Source organism: Carya illinoinensis, chromosome 15 (genome assembly GCF_018687715.1).
Source record: "Carya illinoinensis cultivar Pawnee chromosome 15, C.illinoinensisPawnee_v1, whole genome shotgun sequence".
Classification (NCBI taxonomy): Eukaryota; Viridiplantae; Streptophyta; class Magnoliopsida; order Fagales; family Juglandaceae; genus Carya; species Carya illinoinensis.
Window position 1 is genome coordinate 18,556,408 of NC_056766.1, and position 13,779 is coordinate 18,570,186.

The window sequence follows — 13,779 nt, forward strand, 5'->3', positions numbered from 1 at the left end:
ACCGTGGTGATTTCTGGGGACATGTAGTGGGCCAAAAATGACGGCTATGATTGATGGGTTTAGTGAACTGGTCGTCCTAGACCCAACAAAGGAACGGTGAGGATTGATCTCTGGGTTTGACCAAAATGTGGTCCCACTTTGTTAGGGGCGAGAAGGTTGCTGATATATTGACTAGCTGAGCGTCATTGCCCCTTTTCATTCCTTTCTCCTATTTCTTTCCTTCTTTCTCTCTCTCTCAGAAGCATGGAGCAGCCAATTCACCGGACGTGAAGAGCATCCAAACAATCTTGAATTAGGTGTGTGTTTCACTCTATTTCTTTTACTTTTGAGTTACTTCTCTTTCTAGGGTTCGTTGATGAAGCATAACTTTTTTATACATGGTAAAATCTTGAGGTTCCAAATTTTGCTGATTCTTTGTTTGTAATTATGCGTATTTACTACATATTGAGATCTTTGATTTCCCATCACTTCAACATATTCTGAAAGTTTTCTTTTATGATTTTTTTTCCTTTATTTTCCCTTTGGAATTTTGATAACATATTAGAAAAGAGATTTGGAAGGTAGTTTGGCTCAACTGATTTCAGCTTTCGCCATTTGGGAATTAGGTTTTGGATCTTAATCAGCCTGTAGATGGAAGAAAGAGGAAATCTTCCTCCGTTTAAGTCTACTAAAAAGATGCACTTTGAGCTATTCAAGGAGATTTCGGATGTAAGTTATAATTACAGAATGGAAAAACGTGAGATGCATCGAGTAACTTTGAATTTTGTGATGAGGTTGACTTTCAGTGGGAAAAGGGGAACTTGTATTTGTCTGGGATTCTAGGTCAATAATGATGATTTCATCACTGAATTTGTGCGTGAAGGTTAGATTCTCCTTATCCTATCATTAATAAGGAGGAAGCAGAATAAATTGTTTTGAAACAAAGGGGTAGTTTGGAAATTCTTATCTAAAGTAATTGAGATTTGGGTTCTTATGTTTCAGATCAACAGCATGATTCTTGTGTTGTTATAATGTTTTGTTTGAACGATATGATAGCAGCAAGCAACAGCGCTTCTCTTTTGAATTTGATCACTGCAATATTCATAAAAAAAAAAAAATACTACAGTTAAGCTCTTTTGTACATTTCCAGTTTTGATTGGCGTTGGATCTTGATACGTGCAATTAGAATCGGGCATGGATCACAAAGAAAACACGTGGACGAAGTCTTTTTCATCTGGAAATGAATTACTGAAGAATATCTCCACAGGTGAACCATCTTTTCCCAACTTTGATTCCCAGCAATCTCAGGAGAAATGGGAGGATCCCTCCGTGTTAGATTACAGAACCAGGATTGAGCCACCTATCAAAGATTTCAAGCAACATTCTGAAACCCAATCTTCACTTCCTTGCAACCCCAATAATCAAGTTAAGCTTCCAGTCCAAGAAGATGGTCAGATGGATGGATCACTACAATCAAGTAAAATTCAAGACTGGGACCCAAGAACAATGCTAAACAATCTCTCCTTCCTGGAACAAAAGATCCATCAGCTTCAGGATTTAGTGCACTTGATTGTTGGTAGAAGAGGGCAAGTATTTGAGCGGCCAGATGAACTTGCTGCTCAGCAACAGCAGCTCATTACTGCTGATCTTACTTCTATTATTGTTCAATTGATCTCTACTGCAGGAAGCCTTCTCCCATCTGTGAAGCATAATACCCTTTCCAATACTACTGCTGTCGGACAGCTAGGTGGGGTTTACTTGCCTTCCATGGTGGACCTGAATGGTGGCTTTCAGCTGCAGGACAATGGTGAAAGCAAGGTTTCTGATCAGTCAAACCAGATTGATTTAGCTGGTAATATTGGGAATGAACAAATCTATCATATGGAAGAACATGAATCAAAAGATGAAGAAGATGCTGATGAAGGAGAGAACCTTCCACCTGGTTCCTATGAGATCTTACAGTTAGAAAAAGAAGAAATCCTTGCACCTCACACCCACTTCTGTACAATATGTGGGAAGGGATTCAAGCGGGATGCAAATCTACGAATGCACATGAGAGGTCACGGGGATGAGTACAAAACCCCAGCAGCCCTTGCAAAACCTAACAAAGAGTCTAGCTCTGAACCAATTCTTCTCAAGAGGTATTCCTGCCCATATGCCGGCTGCAAGCGGAACAAGGATCACAAAAAGTTTCAACCTCTGAAGACTATTTTATGTGTCAAAAACCATTATAAACGAACACATTGTGACAAAAGCTATACTTGCAGCAGATGCAATGCCAAGAAATTTTCAGTTATTGCAGATCTCAAAACTCATGAAAAGCATTGCGGTAAGGATAAGTGGCTTTGCTCCTGTGGTACAACATTTTCAAGAAAAGATAAGCTTTTTGGACACATTGCTCTTTTCCAGGGCCACACTCCTGCCATTTCCATTGATGAAACTAAAGGCCAATCTGGACCCCCTGATCGAGGGGAAGGCAATGAATCAATAAGTAAGGTCAGAAGTATAAATTTCAATTTCAGTTCGGGTGCTCCTAGTGGTAGTGAAGTACAAAACGCTGTGGATGTGAAGGCAGGTATTGAGGATCCGGCCAGTTATTTCTCCCCGTTAAACTTTGACACGTGTAATTTTGGTGGGTTTCATGAGTTCCCTCGACCCCCATTTGAAGATTCAGAGAGTTCATTCTCCTTTTTTATACCCGGTTCTTCTTCTAATTACACTGTACCTGGGTCTTGTAATTACACTAAAAAAACTGGGGGGGAGTCAAGTTCTAATAATCTGGAGTGATGATGATGATGATGAACTTTTAACCTGTAATATTTGTAAGGTGAAGTGTGACCCCATGAACCGTTTAATTTCTTTATATTAATATATCCATTTTCTTTAACAGTTTGTGTCTTTTGTATACACGGAGGCCATTGTTTTTTACAGGTTGCAACTACTTCGTGTATTCTGAGGTTATTGGTTTGTTAGGAATTCTGATCAAACTAATACAAGTCTGGCTATGCTGGATGATGAAAAAATGAGATTGAGGTTCCTCAAAGACAAATGGCCATAGAGAGCTATGAACTCATCAGACAGCTGCCAGCCAGCCTTGCACTTCCTTAGAGGTCTTCTTGTTGGCTGTTTTTACTACTTTAGTGTAGTGGTTAACTGCATATATGCATGCGTGTGCATGTGCGTATGGTGTTTGTACCCAGCCGATCAAGCACCCAAGCGTACACTAAGAACACGCTTGAAGTAATAGCGCGTGGAATATAAACATTAATAAATGCTCACGCCTCTCTTACACGCTAAGGACCAATTTTCCATAGAGCTTTGCTTTTTTTTAAGTCCATACGCCACATTTAAAAAATAAAAAAGAAAAAATTTAATTTTTTTTGGGATTTATTTTTCTTAAATTAATTAAATTTTTTACTCGTTATCTATATACCAAATATTTGGTTAAACAAAATAAAAATAAAAATAAAAAAAATGTGATTCGTGGGCTTATTTTTAAAATTTTTCTTTTCCAAAATATTTAAGACAGTTTACCCATATTTGAGTTACTAACCTGCAGAAGTTATAATTTCATCACTCTCCAACGGAATATTATTCTTTAGGCAGTTTTTTGATATCAGTTTACTTTTGTATTTGACAAATGTTATAATTATAAAAAGATCTCATAAAAATAAATTTATAAACTGACGTAGTTTGATGTAGTATATTAAATTATAAATTTTATTGTAAATAAGATCTAATGTATCTTATGAAACTATATTAATTTGTAAGTTTACATTTGGATCTCTTTGTAGCTATAACATTCTCTTTATTTTTTCCACCCCGGGCTTTTAGTAGTGCTTGACACACTTTAAGCCTCTTTCAAACCTTCAATAATCAATAATAAGTACATGTTTAGAATTGTGATGGGTAATTTAGCTATTAGCTTAAGGCAGTGGCAGACCCAGAAATTTATTTTAGGAGGGCCAAACAAAACTAAAATAATATACATAAAATATTTTTTTGTTCTACTTTTATACAATTTTTTTTACGATATATAATAATCTAATAAGAAGATTTACAATAAAAATAAAATATATTTAATACAACTTATGTATTAAAAAAGTATTTGATATGTCAAGAACAGTATATTATTGAAATAATATTAAGACATTCATACAAATATATTAAACAAAAGAAATACAGAGTATCTAAAATTGTAACTTGCATTTTTTTAAATAGATAAAATAAACAAGTATTGAATCTAAATCAAAATTCTTAACTATTTCTCTTTCAATATAGACAATAGAAAAATGTTAGAAATACTAATGGTTATAGTTAGAACTTTTTTTTTTAAAAAAAATTAGTTATAATAAAAATGTGTATTTTATTTTATATGAGATGTGTTTTATTTATTTCATTTTTATATCCTATTAGATTTTATGGAGGGGCCAATACATGATAAATTAATATTATTTTATTAAAAAAAATTAACATATATTTTTTTTCAAATTTCTTGGTGGCGGAGCCACGTTGGGGAAATGCCACTGGCTTAAGGTTTATAATTGTAGAACTTAAGTAATAAAAAACATTTTCAAACAAATGTAAACATATTACATTTGTTTGAAAATAAATTTAAAACATATATTTTGAGGTAGAAATGACATAAAATGTCATTTGATCTTTTATAGATCATGACCATATTTTTAATAGAAATCAAATTTTATGATGAAAAAACAACAAAAGTAATTCTAATAGAATTTTTAGTAAGCATAATGAAAAAAATCCCGTCAATGATGCATTAATGAAATAACAATAAAATTATGCATAAGATAAGAGAAAGTTATACGAGTATTTTTGCCCATTGACATTTTTTTTTAAGTGTAACTATGTTTTGCAATATTAAAAAAATTACTTACTTTTAATTTTTTTTAATATTAAAAGTACTTTACTATGTGTCAATCAAATAACATAATTTTATTTGTTAACGCCATATTTCGCATACCTTTGCGCCAGGCTCCAACAACTCGGGTTTTCAATCTTGGACTAGCAAATACTGAGAAAACATAAAGAGACGGGGCTTTGTCCCTTCCATTCTACAGGTGCACGCCATTAGGCTCTTTCTCCCCTGCCTTGTCCTTCTCATTCCCCCTTGACCATGTTTGCATTATCCTTGCGTCCCAACTTTCTCACTCTTTACAACTTAACTCCTTTTTTCTGTCACTATCCTTGTTCGCAACTCCAATGGCTTCCAAGAAAACCGTCCAACCCAAGATCCCTGGAGAGCTGGACGAGCTTGAGGTCAGTACCATGAAGCAAACCTATGCTAGCTATCATTGGCGCTTGGAAGCCACCCCTGACTTCTTAGTATCGCTGATTTCTACCTACCATGTCCCCAAGAAAGTGGTCTTCGAGGTTTGGGCCACGGGAAGGGGCAATCGATGTCAAGAGTTTCACCTCACATGTTTAGCTCTTCCCCAATATGTTCTCCTGCAGGTTGAGGTTGCCCTTTCCTCATCCCATCTATGACATATTGGACCTCCAGTTACGAAGTGCATGGACGATAGATAGACTGCGATAGTTACGAAGTGCATGGACGATCACAAGTTAAGTTAGAATCGAGCTAGAGGATAAGATGGTAACTTCAAGATTTTTTAGTAAGGATTGTTGTATGGGTGGTACAAGTGCTACATGATGAATTGGGTTAAGTACTTATAAATGACTTGAGCATGTCAACGGAGGATTGACAAGATGCAAGGAGGCAAGGTACTATGCAAGGAGCAATTCAAGCAATGAAGGTGTATGAAGTCATGAGTGTGAGGTGAGGTGAGGATGAGAATTCATTCAGTATAAGCAAATTCCGATTATGGGATTTTTGTAAGGAAGAGAGATTGTGACCAACTATTCATTTTCCTCTTGATTGGTCACGATTCCTGTCTAGAGGACTTGTGACGATAAAAAATATTAATGAGAAAAAAGATAATTATGAGAACTAAAACTAGCCTTTTAATGTAGGGATTGCGTATGTGTTGGAACCAATCTTTTCATTGAGACAACTCTAGATGGTGTCCGTTAATGGGGGGTTTGAGGGAAGGAGGGAGTTAGGGTTCAAAATGTAGGAGGGACATAGAAATTGTGTTATGGAGCTTACAAAAATGCAGACTAACAAAAAAGAAATTGAAGATGGAATTTAAAATAAAAGAAAATGGATAGAAATGAGTCATATGATTGTATGGGGTAGCCATGGATTGTTCAAGTCAATCTGTTCTCCACAGTGACCCATTTTACAAAAATTTCCAGAGTGAATTCCTACAAACAACTACCTCCAATACATATACTGTAAGGCAAAACTAATCCACAGCAACAAAATAAGGCCATGGGCTAGTTTCTACAAAGAGAGAGGCTAGGAACCAGTTCTGGTGTAAAGAGCCTCTTTCCACCTCCAATAAGCAGCTTCATGTCAGAATTTCATAAAGAAAAAAAATACAACCAGCCTCACTCAATTAAAATGCACCCCCACCCTCTACATACTATGTTTTCCCCTCTCTCCCCCTCTCTCATCGAAAGGTCTATTCTCTCTCTCTCTCTCTACTCTCTCTCTCTCTATATATATATTTATATATTTTTTCGGTTTGGGAAACCGTATGCATTTTTCTCGGCAAGCAACTATGAGCTATATGCATTTTTATTGAGAAACTTTTAGCAAGCAATTAAATTGGGAAACCGTATGCATCTAGTAAACCTGAGCAACTGGCATTTCATTCTCAAAGATCTATAATCATATTCACAAGGGCTAAGGCAGACAAGAGTAACTACAAACGATACAATCCCAGCAATTAGTAATGAAAAAAATTCACAAGGAATCAGCTTTGAATGTATTTCTTCTGGACATCAGCTTTAAAAAAAAAAAAAATTCATAAGCACTGTTGCTATTCAACATACAGGAACTGAGAAGATAAAGTAAAGAGGGAGCTTCAGCTCTTGAGAGAGAGAGAGAGAGAGAGAGAGAGAGAGAGAGAGAGATTTCGGTGAAAGAGGGAGGTGCATTTTAATTGAGTGTGGTTAGATCCAAGGCGGAATAAGAGATTATACTGACTGTTAGTTAAATAACAAAAGTTAGAGATTGAGATTAAGAAAAATCGCAAACAGAGAAAAACTTTGAGATTAAATCAATGATAATTTCCTGAAGCCCACAAGTCGAGCTTAAATAGCTAATGAAAAATGGTAAAATTATAATTAAGGTCAAATAATAGAATATGGAATAAGATAACTATAATAAAAATCTAGCATAAGAATCAGAAATAAAATTGTTACCATGAAAGAAAATTGATCAAAAATAGAATAGTTAACCAAAAATGATGATTTAGAAGGAAAAATTGCTGATTTTGGAGTTGACAAGGTGCCTACCAGGCGAAGCATGGGAATCATGAGATGCTCGCTGAAGAGAGCTTTCTAGATTGAGATTATATGCACGATTATAATACCTGTAGCCAAAGTTATAATTATTGAGAGAAAGTTGGGTGTTAGGGATTTATGGATTTCATAAATTAGAAGCCTATTTGGGAACACAATTGTTTACAGATATTTTTATATTATTTCATTATTCTTTGCAAACTATTCATTACTATTTTATTACTATTTACAAAATATTTTATTATTATTTATAGATAATCTAAGATACTTTTAATATCCAAACAAAGATAGATCAAGGATATGGGGTGGTTTGTGCTCGGGTCTCAAAAGGGTAGTTTAATCATTTTTCATAGTTTAAATTTAGTTGGTGTATAGGACACGTGGTGTACTAATTGCATAACAATGACAAATATGTCCTTGTTTTGTCTCTAGGTGGATGGAAATTCTAACAGAAGGGTCTTGCTCACAAATTCACAATATTGCTCAGCATAGAGAGACCACATAAATTTATTTAAAAAAAAAAAAAGGAGCACAAATGGTGCTAAAACCTAATTGGGCAAAGCACAAGGGGTGTCTCGGCAAAATTTGTTAATGTTTTTATCAATTAGATTTTGTAATCGAAAAACAGCAATATGAAAAGATTGATAATGCATTATATGAGAAATGCTTTTTGTACTTAGAAGAAAATGTACAGTTAAAACTCCACACGTGTGATAACTGACAAGAGAATGAAATAAACGCCAAGGTTACAAACGGAAAGTGAAGAAAATAAAGCCAGTGTGCCTCTTCCATCGTCTCCAACACAGCACTTCTCTTCAGCAAACTTCTCTTCAGTCCTCCCCTTTCCCTCTTTCCCCCTTCTCCCCCACTGGAAGCATATTTTAATCAGAGCTTTATCTCATCTCAGTTGAAATTCTTGTGACAGCATCTTCTCTCTCGATGGTGCGGGCACCCCAGCTCCCCTTCTCTCAATCGAGTTCCATCTCGCAACCTCAAGTTTTCAATACTTGCAATGAGATTATTAATATGTTTTCTATTGATTTAAGATGATCTCGTGCTTTCTATGATTTGTTTCACAATGAATACAAAGTAAAGAACCTGAAAAAATGAAGAAATCTTATGAAGCAAGAAAAATGTGAAATAAAAGGCAATTGAAATCAAATGAAGCAAGAAAAATACGAAATCAAATGTAGTTGAAAACTATTGTTGGCGGTGTGCTCACTGCGAGGTGAGCCCAGAGAAGTGTACATCAGCAGCCTTGGGAACCTTTGATAACGAGCTCACGACTTGAGAACAAGATGGAGAGCTTGGGATTTTTTCACAACACTGAATGGTTTCGCTTGCTCGTAATGGTCTGCATGGATTCTTGTGAAAGGTTGAATTTTAGAGAAGTGCAGGAACTGTAAAGAGGAAGTGCAGAAGCTGTAAAAAGGAAGTGCAGAAGCTGTGAAGGGTGCAGGAGATATGTCGTTTGAGTTGTAAATAGATTACATTGTCGTTTAAGAGTAATACGCATAGTTTCATTAAATAGAACGGCATCGTTTGATGCCTTACTTGTACTAAGCTTGGCACGACGTCGTGTAATTCCTAACTGTAATAATAGATTGTTGTTACAGATATTCAATAAATAGAGGAATGGGAGGAAGGATCCCATATCCTGAATTGTGCAAACAATGAAATACTTCTCTCTTTAGTTCTCTCTCTCTCTTCTTCTTGATCTTCTTGGAGATTTACTCTCTCAAACGAGTCTACAAAAAAGGGCCCATTACATTTTTGGTATCAGCAGCAACATGGCAGAAGGCACACGCTCTTATGCCCAGGTCCTGGATTCAGTAAACCAACTTTGGCATTAGCAAGAAAGGCAGCAAAAACAGTTGGAGGATACCATTTTGATTTTGATCCAGCAACAAGAAACTGCGCGTGCGGATAGAGAAAACCAATAAAAAAGATTTACTGAGATGATATAGCAGATAGAAAGAATTTCCTTAAATAGGAATGTGCATGGTGAAAGGCAGCTTCAAGACAAGGATGTGGATGGTATTGATGATGTTGCAGAAGACGGTGGGGTGCATCAAAGGGAAGGTGACAGAGGACTTTTGAAGGGTCTTAAGGTTGAGTTTCCAAGATTTGCTGGAAGAAATCCTGAAACTTGGGTTTACCGAGCAAACTCGTATTTTTTGTATTATCAGACCCCTCCATGTCAGAAAATCTTCGTAGCATCTTTCCATTTGGATGAGGAAGCCTTAGTCTGGTACCAGAATGCTAGTAATACTAGGCTTTTTCATTCGTAGGATGAATTTGTCAAAGCTATGCAGATAAGGTTTGGAATGTCTCCGTATGATAATCCAATGGAGTCTCTTACCAGGCTTAAACAGGTTACTTCTGTTACTACTTACAAGTCTGAATTTGAAGTTTTATTTAATAGAATTCGAGGCATTTATGAAAACAATAGACTGAGTTATTTTTTGAGTGGGTTGAAGGATGAGGTTAGATTGCCTATTACGATGTTGATTCCTAAGAATTTGAATGATGCTTTTGGCTTAGCTAAGATTCAAGAACAATATGTGTTGTGTTCTAGGAGATCTTGGAGAAATGGGGTTTCTGATTCTTACCAACAGATAGTAACTACTAGTGGGTTTAAACCTACCCAGACCCCTTCCATTTTAGGGAAGCCCAAAGTATTACCCATATCAAAACTGCCTTATCAGACAGTGACAGATGCACAAATGCAAGAGCGAAGAAGAAGGGCTTGTGTTATTTCTGTGAAGAGAAATATCACTAGGGTCATAAGTGTACTAAACTCAAGTTGTACTTGTTAGAGGGTATGCAAGAATTACAGCCTGAGCATGAGCAAGTACCTATTTTGTATAAGGAGCAAGACAAGTCTTTAGTAGAAGCTGACAAGATGTTAGAAGTTTATGGAGAGTGTGCTGCAATTTCTTTGCAAGCCATGGTGGGTAGTCCCAGCCCTAAGACTATGAGGGTGGTAGGTCAAATAAAGAAAAAGCCAATGGTAATCTTGATTGACAGTGGTAGTACACATAATTTTGTGGACTCTACAGTTATTTCGAGGCGTGGCTTACCCATTCAGAATTCAAAAGGGATCCAAGTCAAGGTTGCAAATGGGGAGATGTTGCAAAGTGAAGGAAAGTATGCTTCTATGGAATTGTTGAAATAGGGTACAGTTTTTGAGGTAGAATTTCATGTTTTAACATTGGCTGGCTGTGACATAATGCTGGGAGTGCAATGGTTGCAGTCCATTGGACCAATACTTTTTGACTTTGAAAAACTACACATGCAGTTTACATTTCAAAGTAGATTAATCTGTCTACAAGGCATCAATTCTGTAAAGAATTGCTTAGTTGATGATAAAGAAATGGGTAAGGTTTCTATGATGGAACATAAAGGGCTGCTATTACAGCTTATTTCTGAAGATCCTCAACTATTGCAGTCTAATAGTATTGAAGTTGTTTCTAATTTGATTGCACAATTTGCTACTGTTTTTCAAGAACCTAAAGGGTTGCCACCATCAACATCTCATGATCATCAAATTAACCTAAAGCATGGGTCTGTACCAGTCAGTGTTAGGCCTTACAAGTATCCTTTTTATCAGAAAATTGAGATTGAAAAGATGGTAAAAGAGTTGCTTGATTCTGAAGTGATCAGATCAAGCCAATCACCATTTTCTTCACCTATTTTCTTAGTAAGGAAAGCATATGGGTCATGGAGAATGTGTATTGATTATCGAGCTTTAAATGAAGCAACTGTTAAAGACAAATATCCAATACCTGTAGTAGATGAGTTGTTGGATGAGCTTTTTGGCTCAACAATTTTTTCCAAGTTGGATTTAAGATCCGGGTATCACCAGATTCGAATGAGAGAGGAAGACATCTCTAAAATTGCTTTCAAAACCCACCAAGGACATTATGAATTTCTTGTAATGCCCTTTGGCCTCACGAATGCTCCTTCTACTTTTCAAGGTCTAATGAATGATGTGTTTCGACCTTTCCTTAGAAAATTTGTCATTGTATTTTTTGATAACATCTTTATTTACAGCAAGGATTTGAATTCCCATTTGGAGCATTTGAAACTTGTATTGCAAACCTTAGAGACTCATCAACTATTTGCTAAACAATCTAAGTGCAGGTTTGCTTGTGCTGAGATTGAGTATCTTGGACATCTTATTTCTGATGTGGGTGTAAAGGCTGATCCCAAGAAGATTGATTCAATGATTAAATGGCCAGTTCCTAAGATCCTTAAGTCTCTAAGAGGTTTTTTAGGCTTAACTGGTTATTACAGGAAGTTCATTAGAGGTTATGCACAAATAGCTGCTCCTTTAATAGCTTTATTGAAGAAAGACTCCTTTGTATGGAGTGAAACAGACACTTTTACCTTTCAGGATCTGAAAATTGCAGTGTCAACACTTCCAGTTTTATCATTACCAGACTTCTCCAAGGCCTTCATCATTGAATGTGATGCCTCTGGTAGCAAGGTTTTAAAAACCGTTCCGTTCCGGCCGGAATGGCCGGAATTTTTCGTGCCGGAACAGTGACCGGAACGGGATAGGTACCTATTCCGTTCCGGGTCAAATTCCGGCCGTTCCGGTCAAATTCCGGCCGTTCCGGTCAATTCCGGCCGGAATTCCGGTATTCCGGCCGGAATAGTAATTCCGGTCCCAAAAAAAAAAAAAAAAAAAAAAAAAAAACTCTTGTAAATAAGTTAAAAAATAATGAATAAAATTATACTTTTAGAATTCAAATACCCCTTTTCGTGCACTAGAAGTATTGTTATTTTTAATAATTTGTCTATTCTTTAATTTTTTTTCTTTTATTTTTGTGTCTTAACTCAAGTTTGTGATTTTTTTCAATATATATTCATTTTATAAATCTTTAATTCTTCTATATATATACACATATACATATCACACACTTACATATATATGTATTTATTTTATTAATTGTTAGTTTATATATACATATAAATATTTATATATAATATATAATTAATCCCGAAACGGTACACCGAAACATACCGGTACCGAAATATTCCGTTCCAGTGCCTCAACCGGAATGGTCTCCGGAACGGATTTCAAAACTTTGTCTGGTAGTGGTATAGGGGTTGTGTTAATGCAGGACCAGCACCCAATAGCCTTTCTCAGTTAGGTTTTAAAAGGTAGAAACCTTTTACTCTCCACTTATGAAAGAGAGTTATTAGCTCTAGTTGTGGCAGTCAAAAAGTGGAGACCTTATCTATTAGGAGCCTCATTTGTTGTAAAAACCGATCATCATAGTTTGAAATATTTGTTAGAACAGAAAGTGGGGACAATTGCTCAACAAAAATGGATATCCAAGCTTCTTAGGTATGAATTCTCGATTGAATACAAGAAATGTGTTGAGAATAAGGTTGCAGATGCTTTATCAAGGAGGGATGCTGATGTGGCTTCCTTATCTGCAATTACCTTTCCTAATCCTACTTGGTTAACAAAATTGAAGCTTGCTTATAATGAGGATCCTATAGTGCAGCAACAGATGAAATTGTTTGAAGAAAATTCTAATACCAACACTTCCTTTACCCTCAAGCATGGTGTTTTGTTCAAAAAAGGAAGGATTTATGTTCCTAATTCTCTTGAGCTGAAACTAAAAATTTTGAATTTTGTGCATGCCAGTCCTTATGCAGGTCATTCGAGGTTCCACAAGTCATTACAACGTGCTAGGTCTGATTTTTATTGGCGTGGATTAAAGAAGGAAGTGAAGGGGTTTATTAGAGAATGTGAGGTCTGCCAGAGGAATAAAGCTGAAAATGTACATCTAGCTGGATTGCTACAGCCATTACCAGTGCCCCAACAAATTTGGACTTATTTGTCTATGGACTTTGTGGAAGGTTTGCCTCTTTCTAGGGGCTATTTTGTGATTTTAGTAGTCGTGGATAGGCTATCGAAATATGCTCATTTCATGGCTTTAAAACACCCATTCACTGCAGCCAAAGTAGCTTCACTATTTCTTGATAACATCTTTAAACTTCATGGCATGCCTAAGAGTATAGTTTTAGATCATGGTTCTACTTTCACAAGCAGCTTTTGAAGGGAATTGTTTAAACTCCTAAGGGTTGGTTTATCTTTTTCTTCTGCCTATCATCCTCAAAGTGATGGTCAAAGTGAAGCAGTTAACAAATGTTTGGAACACTTCTTGAGGTGTTTTTCTGGTGAAAAACCAAGATTATGGGCTGATTGGTTGGCATTGGCTGCGTATTGGTATAATACTTCTTTACATGCTTCAACTAAGTATACTCCCTATGAAGCAGTTTATGGTGTGGCCCCACCTAAATTGCAAACTTATATTCCTAGATTAGCTTCAAACCACACAGTAGCAGAGTTGTTGAAGACAAGAGAATAGATTCTTTCAGCCTTGA

The 13,779-nt window shown here is 36.1% G+C and overlaps 1 protein-coding gene across 6 annotated transcripts; it reads left to right on the forward strand.

Moving 5' to 3' along the window:
- On the forward strand, positions 1-2,868 carry LOC122297169 (protein SENSITIVE TO PROTON RHIZOTOXICITY 1). 6 transcript variants are annotated; one of them, XM_043107120.1, is made up of 3 exons: positions 1-296; positions 606-708; positions 1,247-2,868. In XM_043107120.1, exon 3 carries the CDS (start codon positions 1,435-1,437, stop codon positions 2,764-2,766), a length of 1,332 nt encoding a protein of 443 aa, XP_042963054.1. In that variant the 5' UTR covers positions 1-296; positions 606-708; positions 1,247-1,434; the 3' UTR covers positions 2,767-2,868. The 6 variants fall into 6 exon arrangements, with proteins under 6 accessions (XP_042963054.1, XP_042963055.1, XP_042963052.1 ...); XM_043107118.1 differs by having other exon boundaries at positions 6-296; positions 545-708; positions 1,130-2,868; XM_043107117.1 differs by having other exon boundaries at positions 6-296; positions 1,130-2,868.
- The last annotated feature ends 10,911 nt before the right edge of the window (positions 2,869-13,779 follow it).

Coding starts and splice junctions, on each gene's coding strand:
- LOC122297169 (XM_043107118.1), top strand. CDS start 1,174: ATGGATCACAAAGAAAACACGTGGACGAAGTCTTTTTCATCTGGAAAT.